This window comes from Notolepis coatsorum (assembly GCF_963971535.1).
Source record: "Notolepis coatsorum genome assembly, chromosome: 2".
Lineage (NCBI taxonomy): Eukaryota > Metazoa > Chordata > Actinopteri > Aulopiformes > Paralepididae > Notolepis > Notolepis coatsorum.
In genome coordinates, this window is record NC_140166.1 from 109,330,380 (window position 1) to 109,347,688 (window position 17,309).

Sequence of the window (17,309 nt, forward strand, 5' to 3'; positions counted from 1 at the left end):
ATTTTATTTCATTTGAGAAATGCATTTTGTTTCATGCGCACACTAAGCACCATTGAATTTAATTTGTCTCATACTATGTGTAATACTACTGTGTAATCTTATGATGCATTTTGTACTGTGTTCCTTCACTAATATAGTTCTCACAGCGTGAGGAGGAACGAGAAGGTGTGGATGAGCCACAAGACTTGTCCAAAGAATAAACACGTTTATAAAGAACCGACCTGTGTCTGTGTTGTCCTGAAGAGAGAGCTACACCAAGTCTCAGTCAGAAATCTCTTAATTTTAGTCAATCAACCCTCACACACACACACACACACACACACAAACACACATAAATAAAAGCCCCAGTGTCGTAGTGCTATTTTTAGAAGTGAGGAAGAAGCTCATCTACTGTCTGATTATGATGACAGAGTGCAGACAGAGCTCACATTTCTTTTATCATTTGAAAAGCCAAATAAGTACACAAACTGACAAGCAAACACAAGCGGAAAATAACATTTTACAAAACCCGTAACTGCTTCCCCAGAGCCGAGCAGCAGTCAAGTCGTCTACATGGCTCCCCATGTGCAGTGCATTTGGCAAAAAAACACACTTGTCAGCTCTTTTCTCCAGTGCTGAAGATTGTTTCCTAATAATATGTTTTACGGGGCCAAATTCTGAAGGCCGCGTTCGGATGTTTCCATCTAAAAGTTCTCATTAAAGGCCGACTCCACCAACATTTACTATCTCACAGCACCGCGACCAGAGCACGTGTTTCCACCTCACTGTTTTCAGCGCCGCCGCCACCACAACATGAGACAGCTCTTCAGAGAGAGAGAGAGAGAGAGAGAGAGAGAGGGGGGGGGGGGTACAGGAAGGGAGAGATGGAGAGAGAGAGGGAACTTGTATTTGAGTACAGAGTGATCTTCTCACCTGTTTTTTTTTCAAGTTGTAAAGTGCTTTATAAAGGCAGTGCGTTTACCATTCAGTGTGTTGTGACAAGACAGAAGTGTGTATCAATGGTCCTCAAGTAAGTGAAGCTCATTAGCACTATTCTCCCTCTCTCTGACAACACACACAAACACACACTGACAACACATACACAAACATACAATAATACAATGATGTACTAAACGTACGTGTGTAGACAGATGTTAATACACATGTTCAGAGAGAGAGAAAGGCAGGAGGTAGAGAGAAAGATTTGCGGCTTGGGTTTGGTCTGACAGAGAGAGAAGGTATGTGGTGACTCTCTCTCTCTCACACACAGACACACACACACAAGGTTGTGTTTCTGGCACATAAAATTATCTCAGAGTGTGAACAGGGAGGTCCTGGGAGGCCTGTAGATTATGATCTCCATGCCCAACTTAATTTGTGGCAGAATAGGTCACACTAGGCTTCTTGTTAGCGATAAGGCAGGCCCACATCTCCCTCTCTCTCGCTCTCTCTGTCACCGACTTCACAGAAAATAATTAGGCCACTCTGCTAATCCCGCCGCCGCCAAGCCTACAGCTGACTTCATTAGGAAGCGGAGAGAGGGGTCAAATGTTCACATGGCCATTATAGTAGAACAATGCTAGGGAGTCCATCCTGGCTTCACCTCTTAGCCCTTCAAGCTGTCTGCTCCAAAACAATAGGAGGGAGAAACGGAACACGGCGGATATTGTTATTGTATATTACATTGTCACACTGCTGTCTTAAGGAAAACCTTGCGGGTCCATTTTGTGGGTCTTAGTACAGAAGAACAGGGCAGACAGAACATGCTATGGTCACAAGAAAAACCTTGTATCATCATTACCTCATGTATAAAGGTATAAGCAGGTGTATTCTTTTTTTTAAACCATACATAATGGGTTTGAAGGGGTTTTGTCAGCCACATGGTACTGTAATGGAATCTACTCAGAACATGAACATTTAGGTAATAAAATAATTATATTATATATACACTGTATATATGTATTTAAAGCTGCACTGTGATGTGAGATTGGTACCCTGTGGCTATGAAGAGGTAAACATAGAGAAGAGAACACTGCAATGAAGAAATTTCTTCAAGCAAGGTGACTTTGGACAGTTTTACATTTCGAGTTGTTTACACTTCATGGTCTAGAAATGAGACTGTAGCCTTCTATTGATTTCATGCTAGAACTCATATGGGCTCAGTTTCATGCATCACTGTTGGGAGGGTTTTCTCTTGTTATATAAATATATAGTACCAGACCAGTCAAAGGTTTGAGAAATTATGATGATAAGAAAGTGTCCAAACTTTTGACTGGTACTGTATATATATATATATATATAAAATTGGACATTCTACGTTTTCTTCATGCAACATGTCGTATGTCTTGTGTAAAATAACAGAAGCAGACACCACCATGAATGTACCATTTTTATTGGACTTATATAAGAAATACTTAAAAAAAAACATGAAGTAGCACCATTACTTAAGTCTTACTTTATCATGTAGAACTTTAAATGTCAGAAAAATAAAACTCTTGATACATTTTTTTCAAATCTTGTCTCAGCAAATATAATATTAGTATTTGACCATGAGGTTAAAGGCCCTTTATCATAAAATAAAATATACTTTGTTCTTAAACCTTTGCTCAATAAAGTACATTTACGCATCAAGTAACTTCACCTACATATACATAAAGAAGTGGTAAACAAAATGTATTAAAATAGAAATAGTAAACCTATAGTGGTGCAACAGAACAGGCTGTAATTCCCACTGGAATCTAATTCATACACATTTTTTTAGAAAGCATAGACAGTTTCCTTTTAGTTTTGACTTACTAAGTTTTATACATTTCAACGTTTCATAATAATATAGAATAAAATAGGCTTTATATTACTGAATAAAAAATATGCTGGGTGAAGCAGGTTTAAAAGACTTTTTTTTTGCTGAAACTATGTAAAAACTCTGTCCCCTACAGAATACTGTCAAATGCAATACTATGTAAAAACTCCTTCCGCCTACAGAATACTGTCAAATGCAATACACAGCCCCACAGTCCTGTGATATTAAAATAATACAGTGATCAATGCCATAAGGCCATACTAAAAAATAAACAATATTTTAAACCCAGCTACAAAAAAGTTCACTGAACTTAAATTAAAATATCTGTAAACATCTTTGCAATACGAAATATAATCTTTCAAGTCAAAAAAGAACAAAATACTTCAATCTGTATTAATGTCATTAATTATTTAAAACTTTCATCTTGTGGAATTTTTATTTCTATACATATATATGTAGGATATGTTGTTGTTGTTGTTTCTCATGTGGTCTGAACTCAAGCTGCAGTATCTTTCTCCTCTTTAGACCTGTTCCACTGAAGCCCCTCCTGGTTTCTAAGCCCAAACCTCCCCTATCAGTACATTCGATCAGTTGAAACTGGAAGGCTTTGCTCTGCTGACAGTCTCTGAGTCGACCCCGGGTACCTTTAAGACTCCACTGTGTCTTTGTCATTTCATAAATATAGTGTACAACTGACTAGAACTATTAATTACTATGCTGTAATATTTAAAACATGCATTTAAGATGTTGAAAATATTTCCCCAAGCTACAGTACAATATAAACAATTATTGACGGAGCCCTGGAGGGAGTTGTCTGTCCCTTTTTTCTTTTTTTTCTTTTGGATACTGCAGCCTCGTACATACATCTGTATATTTATATACACACACACACACTCGCATACTTCCCCATACGTGAGATGGTCAGATCCTGTTACAGTAGAGCAGTACTCAAGAGTTTGTTGCTATTGTAGCAAAGCTATTGGTTTATAAGATTATAAGCCGGAGATAGAGAGAGAGAGATAAGAGTTACTTCTTCTTATGAAAATATACGTATAGCCTGAGTGACGCCAGCGTGACAGACAGGGCATTTGGGCTCGCTCCTCTCGCAGATGCGGTTCGCACACTCCATACAGAACAGGTTGTGTCCGCAGGGGACGAGCGCCGCGATCACCTCGCTCTCGAAGCACACCGAGCAGTCGCGGCTCCCCTTGCGGCTGGTGCCGGACGAGGACGAGGAGGACGAAGAGGAGGAGGAGGCCGAGGAGTCACAGGGCACCCCGGGTAGGTGGGGGCCGGGCAGGGAGGCCATGGTGTTGGAGTAGCCGGGAAAACTGAGTGGGCCTCCTCCTCCCCCGGGGTCGCTGCGCACCCTCCGCGCCAGAGGGTGCTCCGCGGCGGGGCCGGCAACGTGGCCATAGAGGGGGGGCGACAGTCTGGGCTGGGGGGTCCCGCCGTTGACCCTCCGCTGGCTCGTCGATATGCCGTTGGCATTGTTGGAGGCGTTGGCGGGGAACATGGCGGTGGATGTGGGAGAACCGCCTCCCGGGGGCGAGGGGGTCACACCCCGCTCGTACTGTGACCACAGGAGGCCTGGGGGCGCCTGCGTGGGGTCGAACCCCGGGGGGGAGTCGAAGGCCAGGTCGCCGCAGTCGGGCGAGATCACCTCGCTCCCGTAAACGAACCCATTGCCGTTGGTGTTGATGTTGATGTTGACTACGTTGTTGTTGTTGTTGTTGCCGTTGTTGTTGGAGGCGGTGTAGCTGAGGGCGGGGCTGGGCGGGCTGTAGTCGGCCATGCGCGAGCCGCTGTTCCCGAAGTAGGAGTCTGTGGAGGCGCTGCCCAGCGAGGACGAGGAGTCGTTGCGGTAGTTGGAGAAGGGCTTGCGTCCCGAGGTGGGGGTCACGTTGGCGAAGGGCTTGCGTCCCGTGGCGGGGGTCACGTTGGCGCCGGGCTTCGACCACAGGGTGGCGTGCCCATGCAGGTCGAAGCCCACGTCGGTCCCGTTGGCGTGGAAGTCGTTCTCGTCCTGGAGCTCGATCAGGCCCCCCGTCCGCATGGCGATGTGGGCCTCGATCTCCTCGCGGGCCCGGTCCACGTTCTCCGGCATCCCCGTCACCTCGAACACCGGCTCTTTGTCCCGGCTGGGGGTGACGATGTAGGTGTGGGTCTGCTGCTGGATGCGTTTGATGGTGGCCCCCTTGGGCCCGACGACCAGCCCCACCACGCGGTAAGGCACCCTCACCTGGATGGTGGTCTGTCCCGGCAGGGTGGGGGGTCCTGGCACCGGGGTCCCGCTCCCGTTCACACTGGTGTTCTTGTTCCGAGAGGCGCGGATCATGGAGAAGTGCTCGGCTGCCGAGATGATCTCCCTGCGTGCCATGGCCACGTCCTCCCTCCTGCCGGTCACCACGAAGACAGGCTCCTCGCCGCGCACCGGCGTCTTGATGTAGGTGTTGGTCTTTGCTCTGAGCGCTTTGATCTTGCAACCTGGAGGCAGGCAAGAAAGGGATGATTGTGAGGACACGATAGTTCAACAATAATAATCTTTAAAAGAACATGTAGACTTGTAGGTTTACATCATCACTGCTGTTTCACCCTAAATGTTCAGCCCTTATTTTTGTTTGCTTTTCCTCCTAAAAGTGATGGTTACCAAAAGGTGACTGTGGGGACACGGTCTACAGCACGCTTCTAGTCCCCATACACGGATCTGCTGGCTCAGCTCCTCACAACATCAGGTAGTAGGCCTGACACTAATAGATTCCTAAAAGTTACACAATAACATCTAATCAGAAACCCTGCTGTTGACAGGCCGTCTTGTGTTGCACGTAAAGCTCACAGTATGTTCCGCGGCTCGGTGTGCGGGGGAACACTGGTAATGGGTCGAAATATGTAACGGGTTAAATAATCGTTTATGTGCTACTTGAAACAGCTGTTCGTTGTTTATTGTTTTCCGCCAAACAGCCTACGGACTCAGAAAATAGCGAGGAGGAGGAGAAGCCACCCTCCCAGAGAAGAATAAATTCAAACCACATGCTCCACTACCATTACCCACACAGAGGCAGCAGCTCGGGTCAAAAATAGCACACAAGGGGAAAAACGGACTGGTGAATCCATGATTACACCAGGAATATCACTGGGGCATCCGTATAAAATAACAACCATGGAAACATTGTTTATCTCTCTCTCTATAAGGCTAGTTTTATCATTTAATTCCCTGACATATGGGTGCGTAAAGTTGTATCCCACCGCCCTCCGGCGCAGCGCTTTATCATAATTTAAAAAAAAAATGGGAACAGTTGTTGAGGAATCAGCTCCAGGAGGAATGGAGGAGCAGGGCAGAGGCAGTAAGTGGGACAGAGTGACATAACGGGACAAAGGGACCGGTGTGTGTTAATATGTGATCCAGATATAGTTAGAAAAGACATTGCTCCAGTGTGTCTCCTTTGTTCAGACACAGAGGGAGGGGAGGTAAAGCCACCAGCACACTATACCGCCCCAGCCCTGCAGCTGTGAGGCCGTGGCAACAAACAAAGAAAGAAAAAAACAGACGCATTAAAAAAAAAAACACGCACCTTGTCTGCCAACTATTTCCGCCACATGCTCCGAGCTGGGGACGGGGACACATTCGGTCATGTTGACACTCTTTTTCCTGCAGGGCTCGTCGTTGTCATACAGAGAGTTCTCGTCGTTGTCCAAGCCGAGCATAGAGAGCTGGTCCAGGGCGATCTGCAGGGCTCTCTGGTCCTCCAGGGCATCTCCCTGCAGGCTGCTGCTCCCGTTGCGCTCCATGTCGGCGAACAGAGAGCTGGGCATCTTGGAGACAGTGGGGGGGGGGGGGGGGGGCGAGGGTAAGATAAGACAAAAAGGGGGAAACGCGGACAAAGGAGGGTATAATGTGAGGGAGTGATGAGGGAGAACGGGGCAACCGGACCCGGTTTCAACAAGAAGCCCACTGCGGTGCAAAATCAGTGCCACCACCTCTTTTCCTGGGTGAAAAATCTGTGCAAGAAATCCACCCTTCCTTCCTTCCCAGAAGGATCTCTCTGAACGCGATCCTTCACTGTTATTACAGACGGACGGAAATAAATGCGTATTCCAGAGATTGTTGTTGGAATGCCGGCGGAGGCAGTAATATTCCTTCAAAGAAAGGGCCCCTCTCCGGCTCTGTGCTCGGCACACTCAGCTCTTTTCTGCTCTGAGTGCTCTCTGTCTGACTTGCTGCAAAGCCAGACAACACACTACTGGGGGAGATGTGCGAATGACGTCACCGCCAGGGCACGGAGCACAGAGATAGAAGCAATAGAATGTAAATGCCCCTTTCTAGGGTGATTAGTATTTGCCTGGCGCATTTATGACAGCTGTTGTGGTGGGGACGTTCGGTGCATTTACATTGAATGTTAGCATTGGTGAAAATTGCGTATGAATCAGAATGTTGTTATTGTATTGTTGTGGAAACAGTATTATTTGACTGGAATATCCCAGCTGTGTTTAAGATTCCAATTATCTTGTTGTTGTTTTTTGTGGGTTTTTTATTTTTATATTTTTCTGTGTCGGTCTTTCAATTTCAATGTATTTTTGTCTTTTTGTGGTTTGTGTAAAAAGGGGGGGGGGGGCAATACAAATATATGAAAAAAAGAAAAAAAATATTCCAATTATCTGAGTCTCGTGTCCTGAAACGCGCACAGTTCTATGCATAACATTAGTGAAGTGGTGTGGTAGGTGCACTACATGAAGGAGATTTATCGGCGCACAACACGAAGCGTCCTTTCTATGAGTTGCAGTTCTACGGCAGGCGAGTCGGCGACGGATTGCAGTGCTGCTTGAGATTTGCATAGCTGAGGGCCGATTGGCTAGACGGCGGGGGGTGGGAGGGGCCACCCCGAAAAACAGAGGAGAAAAAACCGATCCAGTCCCCTGAAATACACTCCTTTCTTTGTTGTCTGTCTTTAAATCAAAACGCAGCTCTCCTCAAAAGGCAGACATTAGTTTATATTTTTTTCTTTCATAAGAACTTCTGGAATATGAGACATTGATGTGATTTCCCCCCATTAATTCATAAATTCTGAGTTGGAACGAGTTGTTTACTCGCAGTAAATAATGAGGTCATACTTCTCATCATCTGAATGTGTGTCAGTCAGCAGTGCTGTGGATTTATGGAATGTAATGATGGTGGCTGCAGAGGGTCAGACGGTGCCAAAAGATTACGTGTTTGAAGATGGAATACTGACTCTTTCTGAACTAATGTTATTCATAATCATATTACTCATAAATTACCAGACAAAAAACTAATAAAACAAAGGACTAGACAGGCCTCTACATTTACTCAAGCCACAATTTCCTTCAATGAAAATAGACCTGTAGTGTATTCCTCAAAAACACAACAGGCCACATGTGCCCTCTCTCTCTCATAATAGGCTATAGTCATTCTTAAGATGTAGCCATTATTGATTTATTATACATTTCCTGAATAAAAAGCATAAACTATCACAATAGCTTTTAATTCAACACATACATTCGAATATAGTAGGCTAATTATTTATTGAGCTCGGGTATATGTTTTTACATCACTGATTTTGATAACAGAGCAGCTGATAGCTTGTGATGTCATGGGAGAAGCACACTGGCTCAAATCTCACAGATCAACCCAGGCCATGAAACATCGCAAAACACAAAATAAATGTGTTGAATTCAGCCACAAACTCCATCTCCAAGGTCCTAATACAATATTCAAAATATCACAACAGACTTCTAGAGAGTGTAACCGTCTTTATTTTCTTATCATATAAACCTTGAAACGCTATCCACGTGAGCCTGCCCAAAATACAACACCAATACAGTCCTGGTTACAATAGCCAATTGGTGCTTGGCTTATTATTTCAGTTTAACTGGGGTATTATCATGTAGCATAAACGTTAGGAGCATGTTGTGGGTGAGAGATTTGCATCTACAGTATATGCATCATTCTCCCGGCCCAGCCCAGGGACCCGCCCCGCGGCGCACGGTAGGGGGAGAGTCGCTCCGTCTGAACAGAGTGTTGAACACAAAGAGAATCTCAAACCAATTCAAAGCACTTGCCTTTGTCACCTCGCTGCTGCAACACAATGGCTATGCTAATAACGAACCGCTCAGAACCTGAGAACATGGCGGGTGCAGAACCCGGCGTGTGCGTGCGCGCGCGTGTGTATGGGAGAGGAGATAACTCACAGGCTCACGCGGGCGCGCGCACACACACACACACACACACACACAAATATTGACGCATCCCCAATACAATCAGAATTGCAATATTATATTGCATTTGGTTTGATTTGCCGTTAAACATATCTGGAGTCATCTTAGGATAACTTTTATGTGGGCAAACACACTAACACTACTAGCATAGACACACACACACACACACACACGCGCACACACACACACTGCAGGGGGGAGAGGGGGAGTGCATTTTGATTTAGGAAATAGGCATTTACCTACCTAAAGCACCCGATTTTATCATCTGGACTCATGCAGTCACTTTGTTTTGCCCCAAATAAAGTGCCCATCAAATCTGTTTATCACATAGCCAGTTGTTTAGGTTAATTAACCTTTCAAGGGGATGTTTTTATAATTATCTCAATACCTCAGACTTGAGGATGTTTAGCCATCAATGCTACTCAACACTTTTTTACCAAAACAACCAATTACACAAGCATATGCTTTATTAATATGGAACCCATACCCCATGCTCTGCCCTCTGGGTATACAGAGGATCAAACTCTAAGACCAGTGCCTTGCTCTGTAAACACAGTACCATTATATAGAATCTGAACCTATTAAAGTAATAATCTGTAATTGTGCTGGCAGCACTGTATCTGTGTTGTCATACCTTTCCTACGAGTGTCTTTGCTCTGTCACATCTGTGTGCTTTCTTTCCCCCATGCAGACTTTCTGCAGATAATAATTTTCTTTTTGGTGGCGATAGTTCAGTATTATGATGGTAGTTCAGTATTATGATGGTAGTTCAGTAGTATAATGGTAGTTCAGTGGTGTGATGGTAATTCAGTATTATGATGGTACAGTAGTTCAGTAGTATGATGGTAGTTCAGTGGTGTGATGGTAGTTCAGTGGTTTGATGGTAGTTTAGTGGTGGTGTGATTGTAGTTCAGTGGTGGTGCTTACTCACCTCGTCCACCCTCGTCCACTCCCGAATTACCATACCCGGTCAGCCACACATATCCTGGTAAACGCCCCCCATGCCAACTCCTCACAAGGCCGTTCCTCCTTTCAGTACGCGACAGCTGATAGCTGGAACCAGGGGAGGGAACAAACTTTTTGGCTTACCAGGCAACTGGCGAGTATATGATTTTTTTTTACCAGCCAAACTGATTTTTTACCAGACATAAATAAATCGCTAATTGTGATAATTACTTCTTTGTATGTCTTCGTCTAAATAGATTTTCAATCATAGTAATAATCACACCGTGTCTCTACTCTTTAAAATATTTATTACCATAAAACATTAATAAGTGTCTCTACTCTTCACAATATTAGCATAAAACATATATTAATCACACCGTCTCTACTCTTCAAAATATTAGGATATCACATATTAACATGAAAGAGGGAACTATTCTGGACTGGGTTGGGCTGAACTGGGCAGTGAAAGATGCTGGGCTGGACTGGGTTGGGCAGGGAAAGTTGGGCTGGTCTAGGTTGGACTGGGTTGGGCTGGACTGGGCTGCGCAGTGAAAGAACCAAGCATTTCACTGTAATGTAATAGCTAAATAAAACAAAACTTGAACTTGACTTGTTACATTTGCACTCTGGTTGGATGCCAAACGTATTCTGGTACTGTACTTGTGCTGTATGATGACAATACATTGGAATCGAATCTCATGTCAACGCTAGGGGCTCAGCAGGTGTATTCTGAATGACACACCACTGATGATTAACAGGGCTACCGTGGACAGGGTGAGCAGCTTCAAGTACCTGGGGGTCCACATCTCAGAGGATCTGACATGGTCAACACACATAGACACAGTAGTAAAGAAAGCGAAGCAGCGCCTCTACCACCTGAGACAGTTAAGGAAGTTCAGAGTATCGGGAAAGATACTCCAGTCCTTCTACTCAGGAGCTGTAGAGAGCATCTTGACCGGAAACATCACTGCCTGGTATGGGAACAGCACGGCACAGGACAAGAAGGCCCTACAGAGAGTGGTGCGCTCAGCCGAGCGTACCACGGGTATTGCGCTACCTCCCCTGCAGGCTCTATACAACAAGAGGTGCAAATCCAGAGCCTGCAGGATAATGAAAGACCCCCACCACCCCAATAACAGCCTGTTCCAGCTGCTGAGGTCAGGCAGACGCCTGCGAACCCCAGCTACTAGGACGGAGAGGCTTAGGCTAAGCTTCTTCCCCCAGGCCATCAGAGCCTTGAACAATGAACATTGAGAGACACAGAAACTGAACTATCCACACACAAGCACACACAAGCACATACACGACACGCACGCTGAGCACGCTCACACACTAGCAGCCACTTTAACACTCATGCCGCACACACGCACACTTATGGCCAGAGGAAAGGCCACTTTAAATTAGTATAACATCAGGAACAGTGTATTGCACTACTAAAGCTACCTAGCATGTCCTATATGCTCTGTAAATACTATGTACAGATACCGAGATGGCACACCATGTACCTGTTTATTGCACTGTTGTTGTTATTGGATTCTATTAATATGTTGTACCACTGTATTTTTATTGGATTCTATTATATGTTGTACCACTGTATTGCACATAAGACCAGCCGCATTTCATTGTATACCTGTATGCCGTGACAATTAAAACTCTTGACTTGACAAGTATGACAACATCACCGTTGTGAAGGGCATATGGGCAGGGGCGGGGCTAGGGGGTGGCTACTTGGGCTCAAGCCCCGAATGTTTTCTGAAAAGCCCTGAATCTATTTAAATTTTTTTTTTTTTTTTTTTGACAATTCATCATTGTTACATGAAAATATGTTTGCACCAGATTTAGCAGAAGCTAATTTCCATCTGTGGTCTATCCAGCTGCTAACTGTATTTGAGTGAGTTAAGTCTTGGTGTTATGGTAGACTCAGACCTAAGCTTTAAATCACAATCAACAAGTTGACAAAAACTTAATTCTTCCACCTTAGAAACATAGCTAAAGTACGGCCATTTATAAATCAAAAGGACGCTGAAAACCAGATCCATGCCTTTATCTCAAGCCAACTCGACTACTGTAATGCACTCCTTACCGGCCTCCCGAAAAAATACGATGATAACTATTTTATTGCAATGCACTATTGCATTATTTTATTCTATTTTACTAACTATTTTATTGCACTGCACTATTTTACTTTGTATCAGTGAATCATAGACGCCTGGCCATAAGAGCATTCGGAGCATCTCTGCTCTCCCACTATTGAACTTGGGGGAGCAAAGGTATGCTCTTGCTCCACCACTTTTTGATCATATGAAAAATATGATATACCCCCCCCCAATATATAAATCTAACCATAACTACGTTATGGTTAACTGAGTTTTATAGTGAAAAGAGCAGCTTTATTGGTCAAGATTGAAGGCTCTATATTGCAGGAAATTGCACGTACAGGTTCATTAAATTCAAAAGAAATCTGCCGTGGAGGGGGTCGTGCCTGACACCCTCCAAACCACCCCTTGCCTGCCAAAAATACAAATTTAAATAAAGGGGCACCTATCTGGGCTAAGCCCCGGATCTCCTACAATCCTAAATCCGCCCCTGCATATGGGCGAGTGGTGATATGGGGGGAAACCCGGTAATAATAAAATGTCACTCGGCTGCATTTAAGCAAAGCCGCTCAGTATGTTGAACGCGCGTTATGGTAGCTTGTTACATGCTAGGTAGCTAGCCGGCTAATGCTGGTTGACTTGAGTGAGTGGTCTATCCACTTCCCCTAGATGGGCGGCATCTTCTAGAAAACGAGTGTTCATTGGAGGAGCTTAGAGCGCAACAATGATGTTCATTGGTTATGGATTATTATGAGGCGCAAATGGGAGGAATCATAAGGGGGGAGTCAGAGTTCGGCTTGTGCCAGTGAGCGAATAGGCAGATTGCAGAATGATTTTTTTGTTTTGTTTACTACTCGCCAGTGTGGCGAGTGCTCTTCAGGAATCACTCGCCAAACATAAAGAATACTGGCATTTGGCGAGTAAAATGGGCTAATGTCCTCCCCTGGCCGGAACACACTACAAAAAAACTTAAATATGGAAAGTTTATTTTTAAATTTGATTGTTTAACAGTTTGAGTGCCAGCCATTTAACATGGGAAACCCCGTTGAATGCCAGCACCCACTTCAATGATAGCGTTGTGGCAACTCCTTGGATCTCATATTTTCCCGTAACTCCAGCATCATTAACACCATGGTAACTCCCCTACATGTATCTGACCATTCCTTCATATCCTTCTCACTAACTCTCATGCTTAACCGGAAGGTCTTCATCCCAACTCAAACCGTCTCACTCAGACGCAACCTGCCCTCCCTATCCCCCTCCACCCTCTCCTCTGACATAATATCCGCTCTACCTTTGAGTGACACCTTCTCTGCTCTCCCCACAGAGATGGCAACCTCCACCCTCCTTACAGCCCTTGCAACCTCCTTCAACAAGCTCTGTCCCCTCGTTGAGAAACCTGCCCGCCGTTCCCCACCCAGTCCATGGCTGACGGATGCAGGGAGAGAACAAAGACAGGTCCTGAGAGCGGCTGAGAGGAAGTATAGAAAGTCACGCGTCACTGCTGACATCGACACAAATCACAACCTCTTGTTAACATTCTCCAAAACCATTACGAATGCCAAAGCTTCTTTCTTTCACCATAGGATCGAGGCCTCTGCCAAGAATCTTCGCAAACTGCATGCTACCATGTCCTCCCTCCTCACTCCTCCCCCCACCCCCTCCTCCCTCATCTTTTTCTGCCAAAGACTTTGCGATCTTCTTTGAGGAAAAAGTGGAGAACATCCGCAGCTCCTTCTCCCAACCCCCACCCATTCCAAACACTGAATCGAGAACCCCATTCTTCACTCTGTCATCTTTCTCTCCCATTACAGAAGCCGAGACCCTGACACTGGTAACGTCGAACCGTCCGACTACATGCCAGCTGGACTGGCTACCCTCCCCACTCCTCCAGACCATAGCACCGGACATCCTCCCATTCCTAACTGCAACCATCAACTCCTCACTCAACTCGGGGGTGGTCCCCACCTCCCTAAAACAAGCCAGAGTCACGCCCCTCATAAAAAAAAAACCTGAACCCCACCGTCATAGGCAACTATCGTCCTGTCTCTCTTCTATCCTTCCTTTCTAAAACACTTGAACGTGCTGTATCCAACCAACTTACTGCATATCTCTTACATAATGACCTCCTAGACCCTAATCAGACTGGCTTCCGGACTGGCCACTCCACAGAAACGGCCCTCATTGCGGTCACAGAGGCACTTCACTTAGCAAAAGCGAAAGGCCTCTCCTCTGTCCTGATTCTCCTAGATCTATCTGCAGCCTTCGACACAGTCAACCATCAGATCCTCCTTGCGGCCCTCGCAGGAATGGGAGTGGCTGGATCTGCGCTGACATGGCTGACATCATACCTCAATGACCGCTCCTACCAAGTGTCATGGAGAGGGACTCTGTCGGCCACCCGCCCCCTGCGGACAGGTGTCCCCCAGGGCTCGGTCCTAGGACCCCTTCTCTTCTCCCTCTACACTAAATCACTGGGTAACATTATCACGTCTCATGGCTTCTCATATCATTGTTATGCCGATGATACTCAACTCTTCCTCTCCTTCCCTCCCTCAGATATCCACGTCTCTGAGTGGATCTCGGCCTGTCTGTCCGACATCTCCGCCTGAATGACGACCAACCACCACAAACTAAACCTAAGCAAAACAGAATTGCTCCACCTGCCGGCCAAATCCTCCCCCCTGACCGACCTCTCCATCACAGTCGAGAATGCCGCTGTGACCGCGTCCCCGACCGCCAAGAACCTTGGTGTTGTCCTCGACGACCAGTTGAACTTCTCTGCTCACATCGCAGCGACAACCAGAACCTGCCGATTCCTCCTGAGCAACATCAGAAGGATCCGCCCCTTCCTGACAAAAGAAGCCACCCAACTCCTTGTCCAATCAACAGTCATCTCCCGCCTCGACTACTGCAACGCACTGCTAGCTGGCCTCCGGGCCACTGCCACCAAGCCTCTTCAACTCATTCAGAACGCAGCGGCCCGCCTGATCTCAAACTTACCGAAGTCGGCCCATGTCACCCCACTTCTTAGGGACCTGCACTGGCTCCCCATTGCTGCACGTATCCGCTTCAAGGCCCTCGGCCTAGCATACCGTGCGGCAAAGGGAACCGCTCCCGCCTACCTCCGGTCAATGGTCTCTAACTACACATCCTCAAGACCCCTACGCTCTGCATCTTCTGGCCGCCTTAGACCTGCTCCTATCCAAGCTCCGGGAGGGTCATCAAAGAGAAGCCGCCTATTCTCAGTCCTTGCCCCACAATGGTGGAATGAACTACCCACCCCAGTTAGGACAGCCGAATCCCGTCCAATCTTTCGCCGTCGACTAAAGACGCACTTCTTCAACCATTATCTGAAATTTAAAAAAAATGTAAAAAATTCTAACCCTAACTCACCTTACTGTCATGCACTTGTCCTAATAAACTAACCTACACTGTAACACGCAACACTTTGATGAATATTGTTACTCAGCTGATAGAGTTGTATCCTTCCTGATGACCTGTCGTACAGAACTTGTAAGTCGCTTTGGATAAAAGCGTCAGCTAAATGACTAAATGTAAATGTAAATGTAAATGTTGTGAACACATAATCTCTCTCCTAAATTATGGCTATGTGTCTAATCTGCCTGTCGTTTATCAATGACTTGTTTGCAGTCAACATTGTCGAAACGGATTGTTTTTTTATCGGTTCATTTTCGTTTTATAGCATTTTGAAAAGCCCTCGTTTTCAAGGAAAATATATAGATTCCGTGATAAACAGCATTTACTGGAATATTCTAGCATACACAAAAACGTTGTAATTTTTCGGCCTATTTATGAATAGTTTTCAAATAAACTAGATTATCGATAGTATATGTGTACTTATGGACACTATAGAGGCGGGCTGAAAAATCGATTCTCTCATTTCCTCATTAGGAATCACCGTGCACACACACACACACACGCATAGGGCAAAAGCTTATATCTCCGTGAAAACAGGTCTGATTATCCTAAGACTGGTAAAATAAATTCCTTACCTGAGATCAGATGTTATCCAAAAAGATTATTCCAATTTCTGATCGTCATTCAAAATATCGATCACGCTTATTGATTACAGCGTTGGTACTGTAAATACATAATCCACGCTGTTCTGATGGCCGGCGATCACTTGGTCTCTTCAGTTGGCCTTGATGGAAAAGTAAAATGAGCAAACTGACCACAGGGAGAGACAATAGGGGGTGGTATCTTCCCAATTGAGCTCAGAGAGACTCTGCAGCACTAACCCGAGGCTCGATTGATGAAATATGAATTCAAATCGCCAATAAAAAAAATACGGCAAACAGACGCTATATAGCGTCGGGGGCACTCAAAGGTCGGCATGAACTAACGACAAAAAACGTCCGTGGCATCCAATGTGTTAATACTTTGGGTGCCAATCACGTGTTAACACGTTTCTGGGCCCCGACCGTTAAGTGCCAAAAACTTGTTAACACGTTTCTGGGCCCCGACCGTTGAGTGCCAAAAACTTGTTAACATGTTTCTGGGTCGTTTTTTCCTTTTTTCGATATTTTTATTCATTATCCATCCAGGGAGCCTGGTGTTACATAGGGAATGAGTCTGAGGTTGCCAAAGTGCAATACCGGCCGCATCCATCTAGACGGCGGTATCGAGCACCCTTTTAAACCTTGTATCTTGGCCTATGTGTCGATCTAATGTCTTCGGGTCGTTTTTTCCCCTGCAAGGGTTGCGGTTATAACGGTCGGATTGAAAAGAATCAAATGCTCCCGATGCATGATGTGTGGTGGAATATGTTGGTGACACGATGGACATCAATACTTGGAATCACGAACAGATAATTGGAATATTCTTTTTGGGGTACATCCTAGTCAAGGTAAGGCCGGGCTATATGATATCAATCTTGCATTGATCCAAGCATGTCTTCACCTCGATCCGAATGTGTGTGTGCAACGTTAGTCCACAACGTATGCCATTGGTGGCGATCAAATCATCAAAAAACGACCCCCCCCCCCCCCCCCTTTCATGCATTCATGATGAAACATAATACCTATGATATAGATTTGATTTGAGAATAATAGCGGGTCCAGGCAAGAAATGGCAACGGTTACAGTATAATACAGCATAAGGCTATTCTTCAGCATTTCAGGCATTACCCCAGACCGATCTAAAAACATACTTATATTCACCACGGTATAAGGTGCGAATGTATGCATGGGAAAATTATCTCTTTTTTGCATCTTGACCGGAAGAAAGTCACTGTC

At 45.4% G+C, this 17,309-nt stretch overlaps 1 protein-coding gene across 1 annotated transcript; it reads right to left on the minus strand.

Annotated features, from left to right (window-relative positions):
* Nucleotides 1-2,400: 2,400 nt before the first annotated feature.
* On the minus strand, nt 2,401-6,592 carry mex3b (mex-3 RNA binding family member B; the record flags this gene model as incomplete). The annotated part of the gene is made up of 2 exons (XM_084308972.1): nt 2,401-5,266; nt 6,352-6,592. The coding sequence occupies 2 exons, from the start codon at nt 6,590-6,592 to the stop codon at nt 3,816-3,818; spliced, it is 1,692 nt and encodes a 563-aa protein (XP_084165098.1). The 3' UTR covers nt 2,401-3,815.
* Between the last annotated feature and the right edge of the window lie 10,717 nt (nt 6,593-17,309).